We start from the raw sequence: 14,509 nt of genomic DNA, 5'->3' as shown, positions 1-14,509 counted from the left end.
GTTGGGGCTCTTCAGCCTGGAGAAGATAAGGCTCCGGGGAGACCTTCTAGCACCTTCCAGTACCTGAAGGGGCTACAGGAAAGTGGAAGAGGGGCTTTTTACAAGGGCATGGAGTGATAGGACAAGGGGTAATGGTTTTAAACTGAAAGAGGGGAGATTTAGATTAGATATTAGGAAGAAATTCTTTCCTGTGAGGGTGGTGAGACACTGGCCCAGGCTGCCCAGAGAAGCTGTGGCTGCCCCCTCCGTGGCAGTGTTCAAGGCCAGATTGGATGAGGCTTGGAGCAACCTGGTGTAGTGGAAAGGTGTCCCTGCCTGTGGCAGAAGGGTTTGGAACTAGATGATCTTTAAGGTCTCTCCCAACTGAAACTGTTCTATGATTCTATGATTTTCATCTTTCACAGCTTGGTTTGAATTCCAAATCCACATGAATCTCCAAAATGTGAATCAACTTTCAAACCTCCAACTTCTGTAAGGTTTATGCCATACTTGCCTGTAGTTCTGCTCTGTGCCCAGTTTGTTAACTACTGCAAACCTCAAGGCAGTTTCATTATGAAGAGTCTGTACGGCTCTAAAGATGATTTTTCTCTCATTGCTCATTCCTGTGTCCACCTGTGTCCACGAAAGGGTAGCAGCAGACTGGACCAGACTGACTGAGATGGCAAGCTACTCTCCATGATTAATCTATTTTGAAATAAATGGCCTTTATTTTGTAAATCCTGCCCCTCTACATGGCCCTGGTGAGGCCACATCTGGAGTACTGTGTGCAGTTCTGGGCCCCTCCGTTCAAGAAAGATAAGGAACTACTGGAGAGAGTCCAGCGGAGGGCTACAGAGATGATCAGAGGACTGGAGCATCTCTCTTACGAGGAGAAGCTGAGAGAGCTGGGGCTGTTCAGCTTGGAGAAGAAAAGACTGAGAGGGGATCTTATCAACACTTAGAAATAATACCTTAGGGGTGGGTGTCAAGAGGAGGGGGCCAGACTCTTCTCAGTGGTGCCCAGTGACAGGACAAGGGGCAACAGGCACGAACTGAACCATGGGAAGTTCCGTCTCAATATGAGGAGGAACTTCTTTACTTTGAGGGTGACAGAGCACTGGAACAGGCTGCCCAGGGAGGGCGGGGAGTCTCCTTCTCTGGAGATATTCAAAATCCGCCTGGATGCCACCCTGTGCAACGTGCTCTGGGTGAACCTGCTTTGCCAGGGGGTTGGACTAGATGATCTCCATAGGTCCCTTCCAACCCTAATCAGTCTGTGATTCTGTAAATACTAAGCCTTCAAATAAGGTATTCTCCAATTGGACTAGTACCTGAAACAGAAAAAAATGGTCCTGTGACTTGGCTATTGGGAACTTTGTTGAACCTACTGCAGCTCTAAATTGTTCTTTTCATATATTTATAATCATTAGTGCTTTTATTGACGGTATTTTTCCATACCTTTAAGGGCTTTTTTTCATCATAATCGTTGATTTGTTTTCAGTTTGCTTCTACTGGTTATAGTCTGGCTTTTATTTCTTTTATAGTACCAATTCCTTACCTGCAAATTATTTTTCATTTCTGTGAGGATGTAAAAAAAAAATGTGCATTATTGACCAGACCAGGTACTTAAGAGCTATAGAGGCTACTTTGAGAATAACGGTATGTTGTAATTTTTCTTTTAAGGCTTAGAAATGCTGAAATATGCACTGTCATAAGCTTTGACACACATAAAAATGCACATAAAAGCTTTTCCAACACAGGAACCGTGGATTATATTTATAAGATAAGTATTTTTTCTCCTCTACTTTTTTTGAATGTCTATGATTCTATGTTACTGAAAAGGCAGGGTCACATTGCTCCCTCAGCAGGAAGAACAGACAGGTGGAAGACAGGTAGGAGAAGGGATCCCTGACCCCAATAAAACCTTCCTGCCTTTTTCCCGAGGGTAACTGAGGGGCACTATGAGTGCACAATGCCTGAGAAGAGCAGATCAGTAGGTTTAAGTAAGAAAACATGGCAAGAAAGTTGCCACAACAAAGTAGTTGAAGCTAAAATGAGACGTTACAAAGTCAAGTTGTATATGCTTGAAAATAGGGTTGATTTCATATTGGAGTTATTGACACAACCCAAAAGCTACTATTACACTAGATGACTCACGTAGTAAGGAGATGATTAAATGTGTAAAATATGCCTGTTGGGTCCTAAGGGCTTGTCTGATCATTTTACGAGTTTTCGTCAGGTGTCTGAGTAAAGATTGTATCCTCTACTGCCTAATCAAAGTAAGATATTAAGAAACGAATTTTCAAAGGGAGACACTGATGTACAGTACAACTGTAGCAAGATGAAAACGTACCCAAAGGCATAAGGCTGAGGACTTCATTCCAACATCAGACACTGAAGGATCAGTCTCATTTTCGTACTGTGTTGAAAAGAAGAACTACAATTCTGAGCCTAATTTTGCACACCTTTGTGTCTTACCTGGTCCTGATTCCTGGACAAAGAAGGTCTGCAGCAAAAGGGCCAGGGTGTGCTTTGTTGTTTGAAGACTCCATATTAGAAGTGCTGGAGTTTGATTAATATTTCTCACTAGGTCACTGAAATGCCTGGGAGAACACTTCAATTTTAACAACATGTTCTGTCATTTCTGTAACATTTTCTGCCTCTTTGCACTTTCATACCAATACACTACACAGAAATGCTAACCAGACAATATTCCCAGAACAGCGTAGCCTCAGCAAACCTCATTAGTTTCACCAAGAGATTCAAGATGGGTTTTGTCCAATGCAAATATAGAAACTGTCTTCCATCCATGGTTAGCTGAAATAGTTAGAAATGTTTATAAAGCATCATCCTTACTACTGATACATTAGCCTGTCTTTCAGCATTTATTTAACCTCTTAAATAATTTCTCTTTTTATTCTTACAGCATGTTCAAAAAACATTTCAAATTACCTAGATTGAGCTGAATTACATGGGTTAAAGTCACATTTAACATGTAAAAGTTTTCCCTCTCGCACTTTCATTTCAAAATGTATTTCTACCATCTTTCTGTTCTAAGATACTTCTGTAATCAAGGTCATAAATCAAGTAATACCAGTGCTTTTATGTTAAATTGATACATGTCTTTTAGGCACAAAAATTTTTCCATTCTTCCTTTTGTCTGAGATTAACCACGCATTACTCCCTAAAGAAGCAAGGGCATCATAGGAATGATAAGTTAACTACCCTGAGTACATTAAAAAAAGTGAATTAATTCCTCTGAGGGTAATATATGTGTGTACATATACCCCCCCAGAAAGACCAGTTTCTACTCTCTTGATTAGACTGCGGCTTGATTAACATTTTTAACTGGTGTTAAAACTTGATTTCATGCCCAGGCTCTGTCCCCTGCCATTCCTTTGTACCAGCCCAGTATTTGTGTGGCTGTGAAGTTCAACAGATCAAAGAACTGTTCTGATTCATTAAATAACTTTTTTTTAATTTCCTGGGTAATTTTTTGCCAGTACAACAAGGCAAATGGATAAAAAGTCAGCTCAGAATGAGTAGCCACAAAAGCAGCTGGACTGACAAAGACGAGCTGAAGCAAGGCTCCTTCAGGTAGCAACAGGGCTGGTTTATGTCAGTTTTAAGGAATTTTTACTTTACAGTATGACACAATGAAAAACAGGGGGTTTTGTCCCAGTTCCTTGACAAAAATAGAAAATCTGTTTGGAAATTTCTGGAATTTCAAGGCAACTACGAGAACTTACTAATTTAACAAATTGGAAAGAGAGCAACAGCAAACCTCTTGATTCAATTTAAGGTCCTAATCTATAGGTCATCTAGAAATCACAGAATCACAGAATGGTTAGGATTGGAAGGGACATCTGGAGATCATCTAGTCCAACCCCCTGGCAAAGCAGGTTCACCCAGAGCACATTGCACAGGGTTGTGTCCAGTTCTGGGCCCCCCAGTGCAAGAAAGACAAGGAATTACTGGAGAGAGTCCAGCGGAGGACTACAGAGGTGATTAGGGGACAGGAGCATCTCTCTACGAGGAAAGGCTTAGGGAGCTGGGTCTGTTTAGCCTGGAGAAGAGAAGACTGAGGGGGGATCTTATCAATACTTACAAATGCCTTAGGCGTGGGTGTCAAGAGGAGGGGGCCAGACTCTTCTCAGTGGTACCCAGTGACAGGACAAGGGGCAACGGGCACAAACTGAACCATGGGAAGTTCCACCTCAATATGAGCAAAAACTTCTTTCCTTTGAGGGTGCCAGAGCCCTGGCACAGGCTGCCCAGGGAGGGCGGGGAGTCTCCTTCTCTGGAGATATTCAAAACCCGCCTGGACACGACCCTGTGCAACGTGCTCTGGGTGACCTTGCTTTGGCAGGGGGTTGGACTGGATGATCTCCAGAGGTCCCTTCCAATCCTAACCATTTTTTTCCTAATGAAAGCTTAAAACCTGAATCAACTCATTAAACATGAAAGGTTTTTACATATCGACATAAATCATTGACATCTTGAACTACAGAGGAATTTCAAGAACACAAAAGAAAAATTAGTATGTTTGGCCAGCTCTATTTTACAGAAATTTGCTACATTTTATGTAACACCAGTATTTTAGATCATAAAGCTGTCAGATACTCAAAGCAATGAAGAATATGCTTAAAACCAAACTTCATATTGGATTACTCACAGAATTAGTCAAACTGATATTTTGAGCGGTAGGGAAAGTTACGTTCTCCTAAATCTCATTCAAAGACATTTTAATAGTAATCAGTAATTTAGGGAACTGAAGTCCATGTTGATTCCTTTGAAGTAAAGTGTTTCACAGTGGCTCACTATGAGCTTTAAGACACAACACATTGCCAACAGGAGCTGCATAAAAAATCTCACGCCTTAAAACCGAGGTTCTGCAGCAGGTAATCTGGATATGAGCTATGGTTGTAACGGGATCATGTTTACCATTCAACAACAGACCAGTGCTTAATAGCTTAATTTTAACAGGCCATTTGCATGAGCTGAATTCACCAGAAAGTCTGTTATCAGGCTTATTAATTTAAGAAAATGGTGAAGTTCTGATTTCTATCCATATTCTGAAAACACAGACTTCTTGGAACAGAAATTTTAGCCAGATGTAAAGCTTCCCCCTGAAAACAGAGCTTTCAGCTGTTCCATAAATTGTTTTATTTCGCCTGTGCACTTTTTATGCCCTCATCCTGTGATGTTTGTTTTGTGTAGGGTTTTTCTGAACTTAAGCATGGAGGCTTTCTGAACCCTGAACCCTGCTGAGCCAGCGCTGGTAAGAGCTGCAGCTGGGGAAGACAGAGGTACTCAAGACTCATTGAAGACTGTAAGCATCAAGCAGAGCAGTTCAAAGGACAAGCACCTGAAGCCAAAAAAAGTCCCAGTAAGTTGGGACACTTCCTTGAAAACACACTTAAAAGTGAAATACAGAAGACACCAAAAGAAGCAATATAGTCTCTTCAAAAAATACTGTCAAACTAGTTATTTCTGCTGCGCTACAAACCATGCAAGTTGCAGGTGTCCTGTATTCCTACGAACAATTTTGAAAGAAAGAAAATTCTAAAAACACAGCACATCAGAACGTTTTGGATGACACCATCTAGCCTGGAAGCATAAAGCTGCATGTAAGCAGAAGTCTTGAAAGCCTCTTTATGTCTAGACCTGTCAGATCTTTAGACAATTTTTAAGTAAAAATGACACTGAAAGAAGGGGCATTTTCATTTAAATAAAAAAACGCCACTTTGATTTCCACAGAGAGGAAGGCAGAAGACGACCAAGTGCAGTGTAAACACACTGGTGTACTAAAACATAAAGCATGGGAAGCAAATTAAAATCATGTGAAGGTACACTGCTTAGGATTTCTGACATGCTAGACAAACTAAATTGGTGCACTTACTCTGAAGGCAGTCCCCCTACATATGGGCATGTTGAATAGACAGAAAAGGAGGTGAAGGGGCCACAGCATTTGTAAAAAATATTTACAGTGACTAATTTGATCTATATCTTTAAAGAAAAAGCATGAGAAAATGTGCCATATGCTTTAATGGCAGCAACTCTTGGCAATCTGCAAAATACAGCTCCAAAACGCACAATGATGGAATTGAAACGTGTCCACTGTATAGTACTGTCTGCTAGATAAAAAAAAAAAAAGTGATCAAAAATTACCTGTGGAACTCCTCACAAATTATTGCGATTCACAATCCATGTTACTCGTGGGAGATTTTAACAACACAGATTCGTACTGAATAATGCAAACAGTCTGACACTGAAGAAAGCGGCTCCCTGTTGCCTGCAAGAGAATTTTGTGATCCAGAAAGTAAAAACTTCAACCCCAGGAGAATCTGTCTTGGAAGCAGTACTTATTTATAGAGACTTCAAGACTAAGGAAAGTTGTAATGGAGGTAATCATAATTGATCGCTTGAATTCAGCACAGAAGCAAAAAATAGGTTCAGAGAGTGCAAGAACAGAAGGAGATGCAGCTGCATCAAGGAAATGCTGAGGTCTTAAGAAATCTGGAAGGTAATATAGAATTAATATAGTTTAGCTTTTGCTTTCAGAGGATGGGAAAAGGTGCTCTCTTTCTATTCCGTGTTAACTAAACATCTGCAGGCAAATTTTGTAAATTCCAGATGCTCAATGAAGTATCTCTTAGCAGGTTGATAAGCTTATTCCAGAACAATTGAGCATGTTTTGAAGCTGTCAGTGCTCTTGCAGTCCACATTACTTTGACTTTGCCTCATCCTGTGCTTTCCAGCAATGAGAAGCAGACGGTTTAAGTATCATTTATGCCTGAATGGCTAAAGATAGCAGTAGCTAATAAGAAAGAAAGAAGACTGAATTCAAGTCGTTCCAGAAAAAAAAAGAGAGGTCAGGCCAGTGCTTCAAAATGAGAAGGATATGTAAATAAAAAAGAAGGCGGCCCCAAAGGAGCAGAAGCATTGTTGGGGTGTGAAGCACATCAGCTGGCCAGGAGATCACCTCCATGTCTTCTGAGAACTTTACTTCATGGCTGAGCCCTTAGAATGCAACTCCAAACCTCATCCATGCCAGAAGGAGACTCAGAAGATGGTTAAGGTGGTCCAAATATGGACCATTAGGCATTTTAGTGCTATTTTAGTACTCAGTTCCAGACAAGCCTTTCTCTCTCACTTCAGCTGCACTAGTTAGCAGAGGCTCTTGAGACCAGTTAGAAGGATTTTGGGTGGGTGTCCCACAAGGATCGCAGGACCTGAGTGTGATACAACAGTTGTCTCACACCTGGAAAGTGCTACACATGAGATAAAATGGAAGGGATTTATTTAGGAGATTAGCTAAGAGAAATTAATTATGGTGGAATTAAATGGTGGAATTAAAAAAAGAGAGAAATCTTAGTTGGAGCATTAGGAAAAACAGTATGACATAAACTGCTTTAAGCTGATGAGTAACATGACAAGTCATTACTACAAAGCATTGGTATTTGGGATATACCAAACTAGATATACTATTAGAAAATGCATCCTGGACAACAAGCTTGCAATGACAGGAGAACAGACTGCATGATGTATTTTTGCCTTTTTTGTTCCTGATCTAGAGTATTTCACATGTTCTGTGATGTGGATTAGCAATCTTTGAGCTTTGTGAGGTAATTCTGAGACAGCAATCAGCAATTTACTTAATTAGCATAACTATTTAATTATATGATTAGTGTAAATATGTGTAAAACTCTAATGGTGTAATTAGAATGTGTAATTACTACTTGTAATTATGTAATTAGGTATGATGACATACAAGAAAGTTCTCATGAAAAAAAGGATATTTACAAGCCCAGCTATAGGAACTGGTATAGTGCACAATTATACTGGTGGTATAAAAAGGGAAGTTACCATGTTAATGCTAGCTGTACTGAAGCTAGCTCAAAAGTAGATGAATGCTAAAAGTTTGTGAACTGTGCCATAGTACTAGAAGAATGCCTTGAGTTTCCTGAACAGGCATAGTTCAATGATTACAGTCAGTACAAATATTATTCCCATCCTTAATTATCTGTTATTTATTGATAACTCTTCATACACTTAGCTGAATAACTTGAGTATACAGAGTGGTAAAACGGAAGTATTCAAATATCTACATTGTGTAGCATTTTCTAATTACTGATTTAAGTAATATATTACTTTTCTCTTTAGTCTTCAAAGCACATCTTGTTTCACACTCCTCCCATGACACCGTCCTGCAGACACCAGATTGGTGGATCACTACTCAGAGGAAGTACAGAAGAGAAGCTTTTTACCACTGCATTCCAGTGCTGCATTGCCACATCTCCCATTTACCACACCATAGAATCACAGAATCATGGAATGCTTTGGGTTGGACGGGACCTTAAAGCTCATCTAGTTCCAACCCCCCTGCCATGGGCAGGGACACCTTCCACCAGACCAAGTTGCTCCAAGCCACATCCAACCTGGCCTTGAACACTGCCAGGGAGGGGGCAGCCACAACTTCTCTGGGCATCTTCTTCCAGTGTCTCACCACCCTCACAGGAAAGTATTTCTTCCTAATATATAATCTAAACCTATCTTCTTTCAGTTTAAAACCATTACCCCTCGTCCTATCCCTAAACTCCCGGAAAAAGAGCCCCTCCACATCTTTCCTGTAGGCCCACTTTAAGTACTGAAAGGCAACTATAAGGTCTCCTTGCAGCCTCCTCTAGGCTGAACAACCCCAACTCTCTCAGCCCGTAAACACTTTGCAGCTGACAAATTAATAGTTACTGCAAAGCACATTTTAAAACTCACTGTCTTTGATCGCTACCACCAAAGCTATTTGACTGCTGAATAGAGCCTCATCATAATTCTAAAAATTCTTTAACACTCAAAAGAATTATCCTTTCAAATAACTTAGTGCTCTTCTCTATGGGCTAGACAATAGAGTCCTGGGTCACAGCTGTCAGCATTTATCTACAGAAACATCTCCAGAAAGATCATTTGACTAGGTGATTGGCTTACCAGTGTAAATCCCCAAAGTATGACCCAGAAAGACAGGCTGTAGGTAGAATATTTTTCAAGTCAGTAATGCTTTACTGACATTAGCAGAATTCTTTCACTATTTCAATATACTGGAAATTTCTATTTTTTGTACGTATATACTTACTGTTATATGCTCTCCAAAATAGAAATGTGCATGTGTGTACATACACACACACACACACACACACACACACACACACAGAAAACCAAATCCAGTATAATATACACAACTTCACATACAACATTTGTTTTTACATATAATTACATATACATCTATAAAAAGAAATACAAAATAACAGATGATGATCCAGAAAATGCAATGATCACTTCAAGTAACAGCTCTGACTACCCCAATTCTAGCAAAACAGGAGATTCGTTTTATGTGATCTATAATCTGAGCAATGTTCATGCTGCAGGCAAAAAAACGGAAGTGATAATCTCCGAAAAGATGGATGAGATTCCTGGTAGAACTCCAAATGGTAGTTCCATTGTACTTTACAAGGAAATACATGAAGTGATTCACCAGCAACTTTTACAGAAAACTTTAATAGATGTTAATTTTTTGCAAAGTCTTTCAGGTAGCCGTATAGGACTGTACAATTTCTCAAAGCAATTTTTAATCTTTGATTTCTCTCCAGAATTATATACACATTATGTTGGATGCCTCAAATCTTTTGCCTGTGGCATATATAAACCTGGGAATTCACTGAGCAAAAAAATTCCCAGCTTGTCATTTGTGGTTATTGCTCCATGTTGTTTTATTCTTCATTCTTCCCCATGCGCCCACAATGTGAACACATTAAAATGAATCATGTTCTTCAGCTCTGTTGTGTTTTCATTCACTTAGTATTCAACTTGCAACTTTTTTTTTTTTAATTTTTTGTGCTACACATAGTAGATCTTCCTTGAACTAGAAATCCCCTTTTGTGAATGTGGATGACTCCAGTATTTCAGGTATTTTGAATGTAGAATCTAATACTACAAATACTAATACACAAATACTTTGCTTTTTCTCCCTAAGGTACCAGGCCTGACATATCTCGGGACTATATTAGCTTCTTCCACAACACCATCATATTAGCATCCTTTGTTTGACTAAAACACACAGGTTTTCTTCTCTGCAGTATTTCAAATCCATGAGCCTCTGACATCTGTAATTAAACTGCTAAGTTAAGGTATACTGCATTTTGTACCATAGCAGTTTATTCTATTTTTGTTATTTTGGTTGTCAAGATTACCTAGTCTTTCATACATGAAGAACTCCTTTCTAGTAACAGCTTCAGGAATCAGACCTTTATAGTGCATTTGTAGTCAATGTTATTGGCAAAATCATGTGAGGCTGTTCCCAGGACAGATCCTGGAGGAACTCCACTAATGACTTTGTAAACCAGTGGTCCAACTTTCAGAAGCTAGATACATGTCAGAGAAAGTAACATATATTTTTGCTCTGCTCTTACACTTGTTGATATCTGCTAATAATCACTGTTGAAGACAGGATACTTGGCGAGATGAACCCCTAGCCTGAATCAGTTTTTGTATTTTTCTACTTTGCACTATCTACTCCTTTGTCTTTGACTGTTAGATAATAATTTTGCATTTTGAAAATGTTTCCATCATATCAGATACTTTACTTGAATGCATGACAGATTTGATCTCTTAAATTTCCTCCATTTTGAAAAGAATAAGATGGCTATTTTGAACACTATGTATTTGTAGACTAGAGAAATATTTCCATAGTATACTATAGTTGTTTCTACAAAAGAAAATTTTTATTTATTTTAAAAAAATAGATGTAAAAACATGCAATACTTACTCTGTTGGCAGTTTCTTCCCATAAATTCTCCTGGACATTCACAGGAGTAGTTGGCAACAAGATCTGTACAGATTCCACCATTCTTGCAGGGTTCAGATTCACATTCATTTACATCTGCAGGAAGCACACAAGATAATGTTAGGATTAGCAAATAAAAATTGTAAAAACAATAAGCACGCGTTTTAAAGCACCGAACACAATGCATTTATACAATTGACATTAGAAGACATACATTCTTTTGCCCAGCAAACATGCTCAGTAAAGGATGTGATTAAACATGGTGTGCTTTAGGAAAAAAAAAAAGCAATCTCACATAAATTTAGCTAGTTTCATATACCTACTAAAGTTTTACTATGTCCCATTACACAACAGAATTTAAAGTTTTGCTCAGGGATTTTCACTGTAACTTCCAGAGGTCATCAGGGCCACAAGTCATAGTTTGGCCTTAAATAAAAAAATTCAATTAGTTCTAACAGAGTACTCATTAGTGATCCTTGCAACTTCAAGAAAAGTAGCTACTTCTTTATCAACAGATGTCTGTTAGGAATGTCTCTCAGTTCATCTTAATTCATTAAACATATAATTGACAAGGTTGTTTAACCGTCTAAAAAATTTCTTTTCTGTGCATGAGTTAGTGGGCAAATTGAAACTAATAGCTTGATCTAGAAGCTTGCAAATTTTATTAAATTCAAAAGACAGAAAAGGTGGTTAATTTCATTTGAGTTTCCCTTTTCCATCCACTTTGTGAAATGCTGCAAGAATAATACTCCCCTGCGTTTTTCAGTGTAGTAACCTTCAAGTATAATATTAGATTCTTTTTCTCAAATGCAATATAGTATTTTTCAGTCATCTTCAACAGCGAGATGAACGATAGTGATATCATAATTAAAATTCTCTGCCTCTGCTTTTATTCTGTATGGAGTAGAAACGTTGTATGGATTTTATACATCATTGTCTCAAAGGGCTGCATCAATGCACTCAGTGAAATATTTAAAAGACGGTAGCCCACACTAGCTTCATTAAGAGTTGAAGTCCTGTTGCATTAGACAGTGTAAGCTGCAAACAGAAAAGCAGTCTTTAGCTTGTACTACAATTTTGCTTCGCGCAGTTTTGGTTGAGTACATGTTCATTTGGATACAGTTGCTGATAAAGTGTACATGTGCACAGGACACAAATAAATTCAAATGAGAAGACACTTAACAGAGATGAACTAGTTGCATTCATTGGTGGGCAAAATGCCCTAGGAACTGAAGTAATACTCGTCACTGCTGTGTTGAATCTGCTTCTGTCCCCAAAATGCAAACCCAGTTTGTGCTGGCATATACAAACTAAAGACGATGCTACATAAATGTCTAAACCGGGTGCTAATAAGGCTTGTGCAGGAAGAAGTAGAATTCAGCTGTGTTCACAAAGTTGCTTGATTTCTGGTATTTTGAGTATGTAACTTTTGTACTTTTAATTTGATCTTTCACGCTTACTAGGAATCTATGTACAAAAATTCAGTGTTTTAATAGATATGTCTTGCCCAGATCTGATTGATTTTGTGAGTCTCCAGGGAAGTATGTACCTCCAGTCTTTTCTACAGATCTAAAAAGCTGTGTAGCTTTTAAGTTCTGTGTGCAATGTATGTGAAGCAAGTTGAAAATTGGCTGAATGGGCGGGCCCAGAGGGTGTTGTTCAGCAGTATGAAGTCTAGTTGGAGGTCAGTAACTATCAGTGTACCCCCAGAGCCAATACTGGTCCAATCCTGTTCAATGTCTTCATTAATGATCTGGATGAGGGGCAGAGTGCACCCTCACCAAGTTTGCTGATGACACAAAACTGGGAGGAGTGACTGGCACACCAGATTGGTGTGCTGCCATGCAGAGGACCTCAACAAGCTGGAGAAATGGGCCGAACAGGAACCTCACGAAGTTCAACAAGTGAAGTGTAAAGTCCTGCCTCTGCCCCTGGGGAGCAACAGCCCCGTGCACCAGTACATGCTGGGGGCCGACCAGCTGGAAAGCAGCTTAGCAGAAAAGGACCTGGGGGTCCTGGTGGACAAGCTGACCATGAGGCAGCAATGCACCTTCACGGCAAAGAAGGCCAACAGCCTCCTGGGCTGCATTAGGCAGGGCATTGCCAGCAGGTTGAAGGAGGCGATCCTTCCCCTCAGCACTGGTGAGGCCACACCTAGAGTGCTACATCTGTTTCTGGGCTCTCCAGTACGAGGAAGACATGGACTTACTGGAGTGAGTCCAACAAAGGGTCACTAAAGTGATTAAGGGACTGAAGCACCTCATCTATGAGGAAAGGCTGAGAGACCTGGCACTGTTTAGCTTAAAGAAGGGTCAGGAGGAAAATCATTAATGTATATAAATACCTGAAGGGAGGATGCAAAGAAGATGGAGCCAGGCTCTTTTCAGTAGTGCCCAATGACAAGACAAGAGGCGATGGGAACAAACGGAAGCACAGGACGTTCTGTCTCAACATCAGAAAACACTTTTTTACTGTGAGGGTGACTGAACAGCGGCATAGGTTGCCCAGGGCATTTGTGGAGTCTCCATCCTTGCAGATATTCAAAAACCATTTGGATATAGTCCTGGGCAATCAGCTCTAGGTGGCCCTGCTGGAGGAGGAGGGGATGGATCAGATGACCTCCAGAGGTCCCTTCCACCCTCAACCCCTCTGTGATTCTGTGCTAATCTTCCTGTTCCTGTGAACAGAACTGCAGGGACAAACTTTCAGCTAAATGTGGAGGCTAGCTTCAGTTCTTTGAAACAGAAAAAAAATCAGATTTTTATACTAAAATTGATGATGGTTACTGATCTCTGAGCTTCTTTTGAATCCCTTGTGTCTTACTATTTCTTACCTATAAACATATCACATAATGGACTAATAAAAATTCGCACGGTTACCTGAATTTCTGTCTATTAAAGAGGAAGAAGAGGCTTAACAGCTTAGTGTGCAAGAAATAAAGCCTGTCAAGGGAAATGACTAAAGAACAGACCTGCTCCATTCTAAATTAAATTCTTTATATGTATTTATAAAATTTAACAAGATTCTTCAGCTCCCTATTTGCTCCCTTTTTAAGCAAAGGCCATTAACCTTACGTTTTCATCAGGTTATTCATCATTTTAATACAGGTTAACACATTTGTGAGAAAAAAATATCAAGGTCACTGTGAACTAAAAAACATTAAGTAATCATATGAACTCTCTCTTACTTGGTGAAATAAAGGTAGTAATTTATCCTCTTAAAAGCTTTTCTGTATAAAGATAATATCTTCTCAAGATATTTAAATTTTTCTAATTTGCCATTCATATTGAAATATGCAGGGAAAAATGCACAACTTTCCAGCATATTTCGCATTGTCTATGAGATGGTGTAGAAAACAGACTGAACCTTAAGTACCAGATACTGCTAAAGCAATCCTCATATTCGATCCCTATGGAGCAATTAGCTATGATCAGTGCAGAGAGATGGAAGTTTTTTATTATTATCTTTGTTACTTGTATCCTACAGTGGTTTTTTCTTCCAGTGATCTGAGAACCTTTATTCCCATCAGTTCAAACAAATATGTCATATTTGATGAATGAGGAAAGACTAGCTCATTGTAGCATTATGTTTGATACCAGAACAGACATTTAGTTGGAAAAATAATGTACTGACCTGTTTTAAAGCAAGGAGCATAAGGTCTACAGATAAGTTACTGTTCATTATTTCATTTGA

The 14,509-nt window shown here is 39.3% G+C and overlaps 1 protein-coding gene across 1 annotated transcript in view; it reads right to left on the bottom strand.

Annotated features, from left to right (window-relative positions):
- The window catches only part of EDIL3 (EGF like repeats and discoidin domains 3), a 200,247-nt gene that overhangs the window by 81,981 nt on the left and 103,757 nt on the right, over positions 1-14,509 (bottom strand). Inside the window, exon 6 of the mRNA XM_068422961.1 lies at positions 10,799-10,912. Coding sequence (XP_068279062.1) covers positions 10,799-10,912 — 114 coding nt within the window. The remainder of the gene's footprint in view (positions 1-10,798; positions 10,913-14,509) is intronic.

Source organism: Nyctibius grandis, chromosome Z, assembly GCF_013368605.1.
Source record: "Nyctibius grandis isolate bNycGra1 chromosome Z, bNycGra1.pri, whole genome shotgun sequence".
Lineage (NCBI taxonomy): Eukaryota > Metazoa > Chordata > Aves > Nyctibiiformes > Nyctibiidae > Nyctibius > Nyctibius grandis.
The sequence above is the reverse complement of the archived record's forward strand: the minus strand, read 5'-3'. Positions and strand labels throughout refer to the sequence as shown.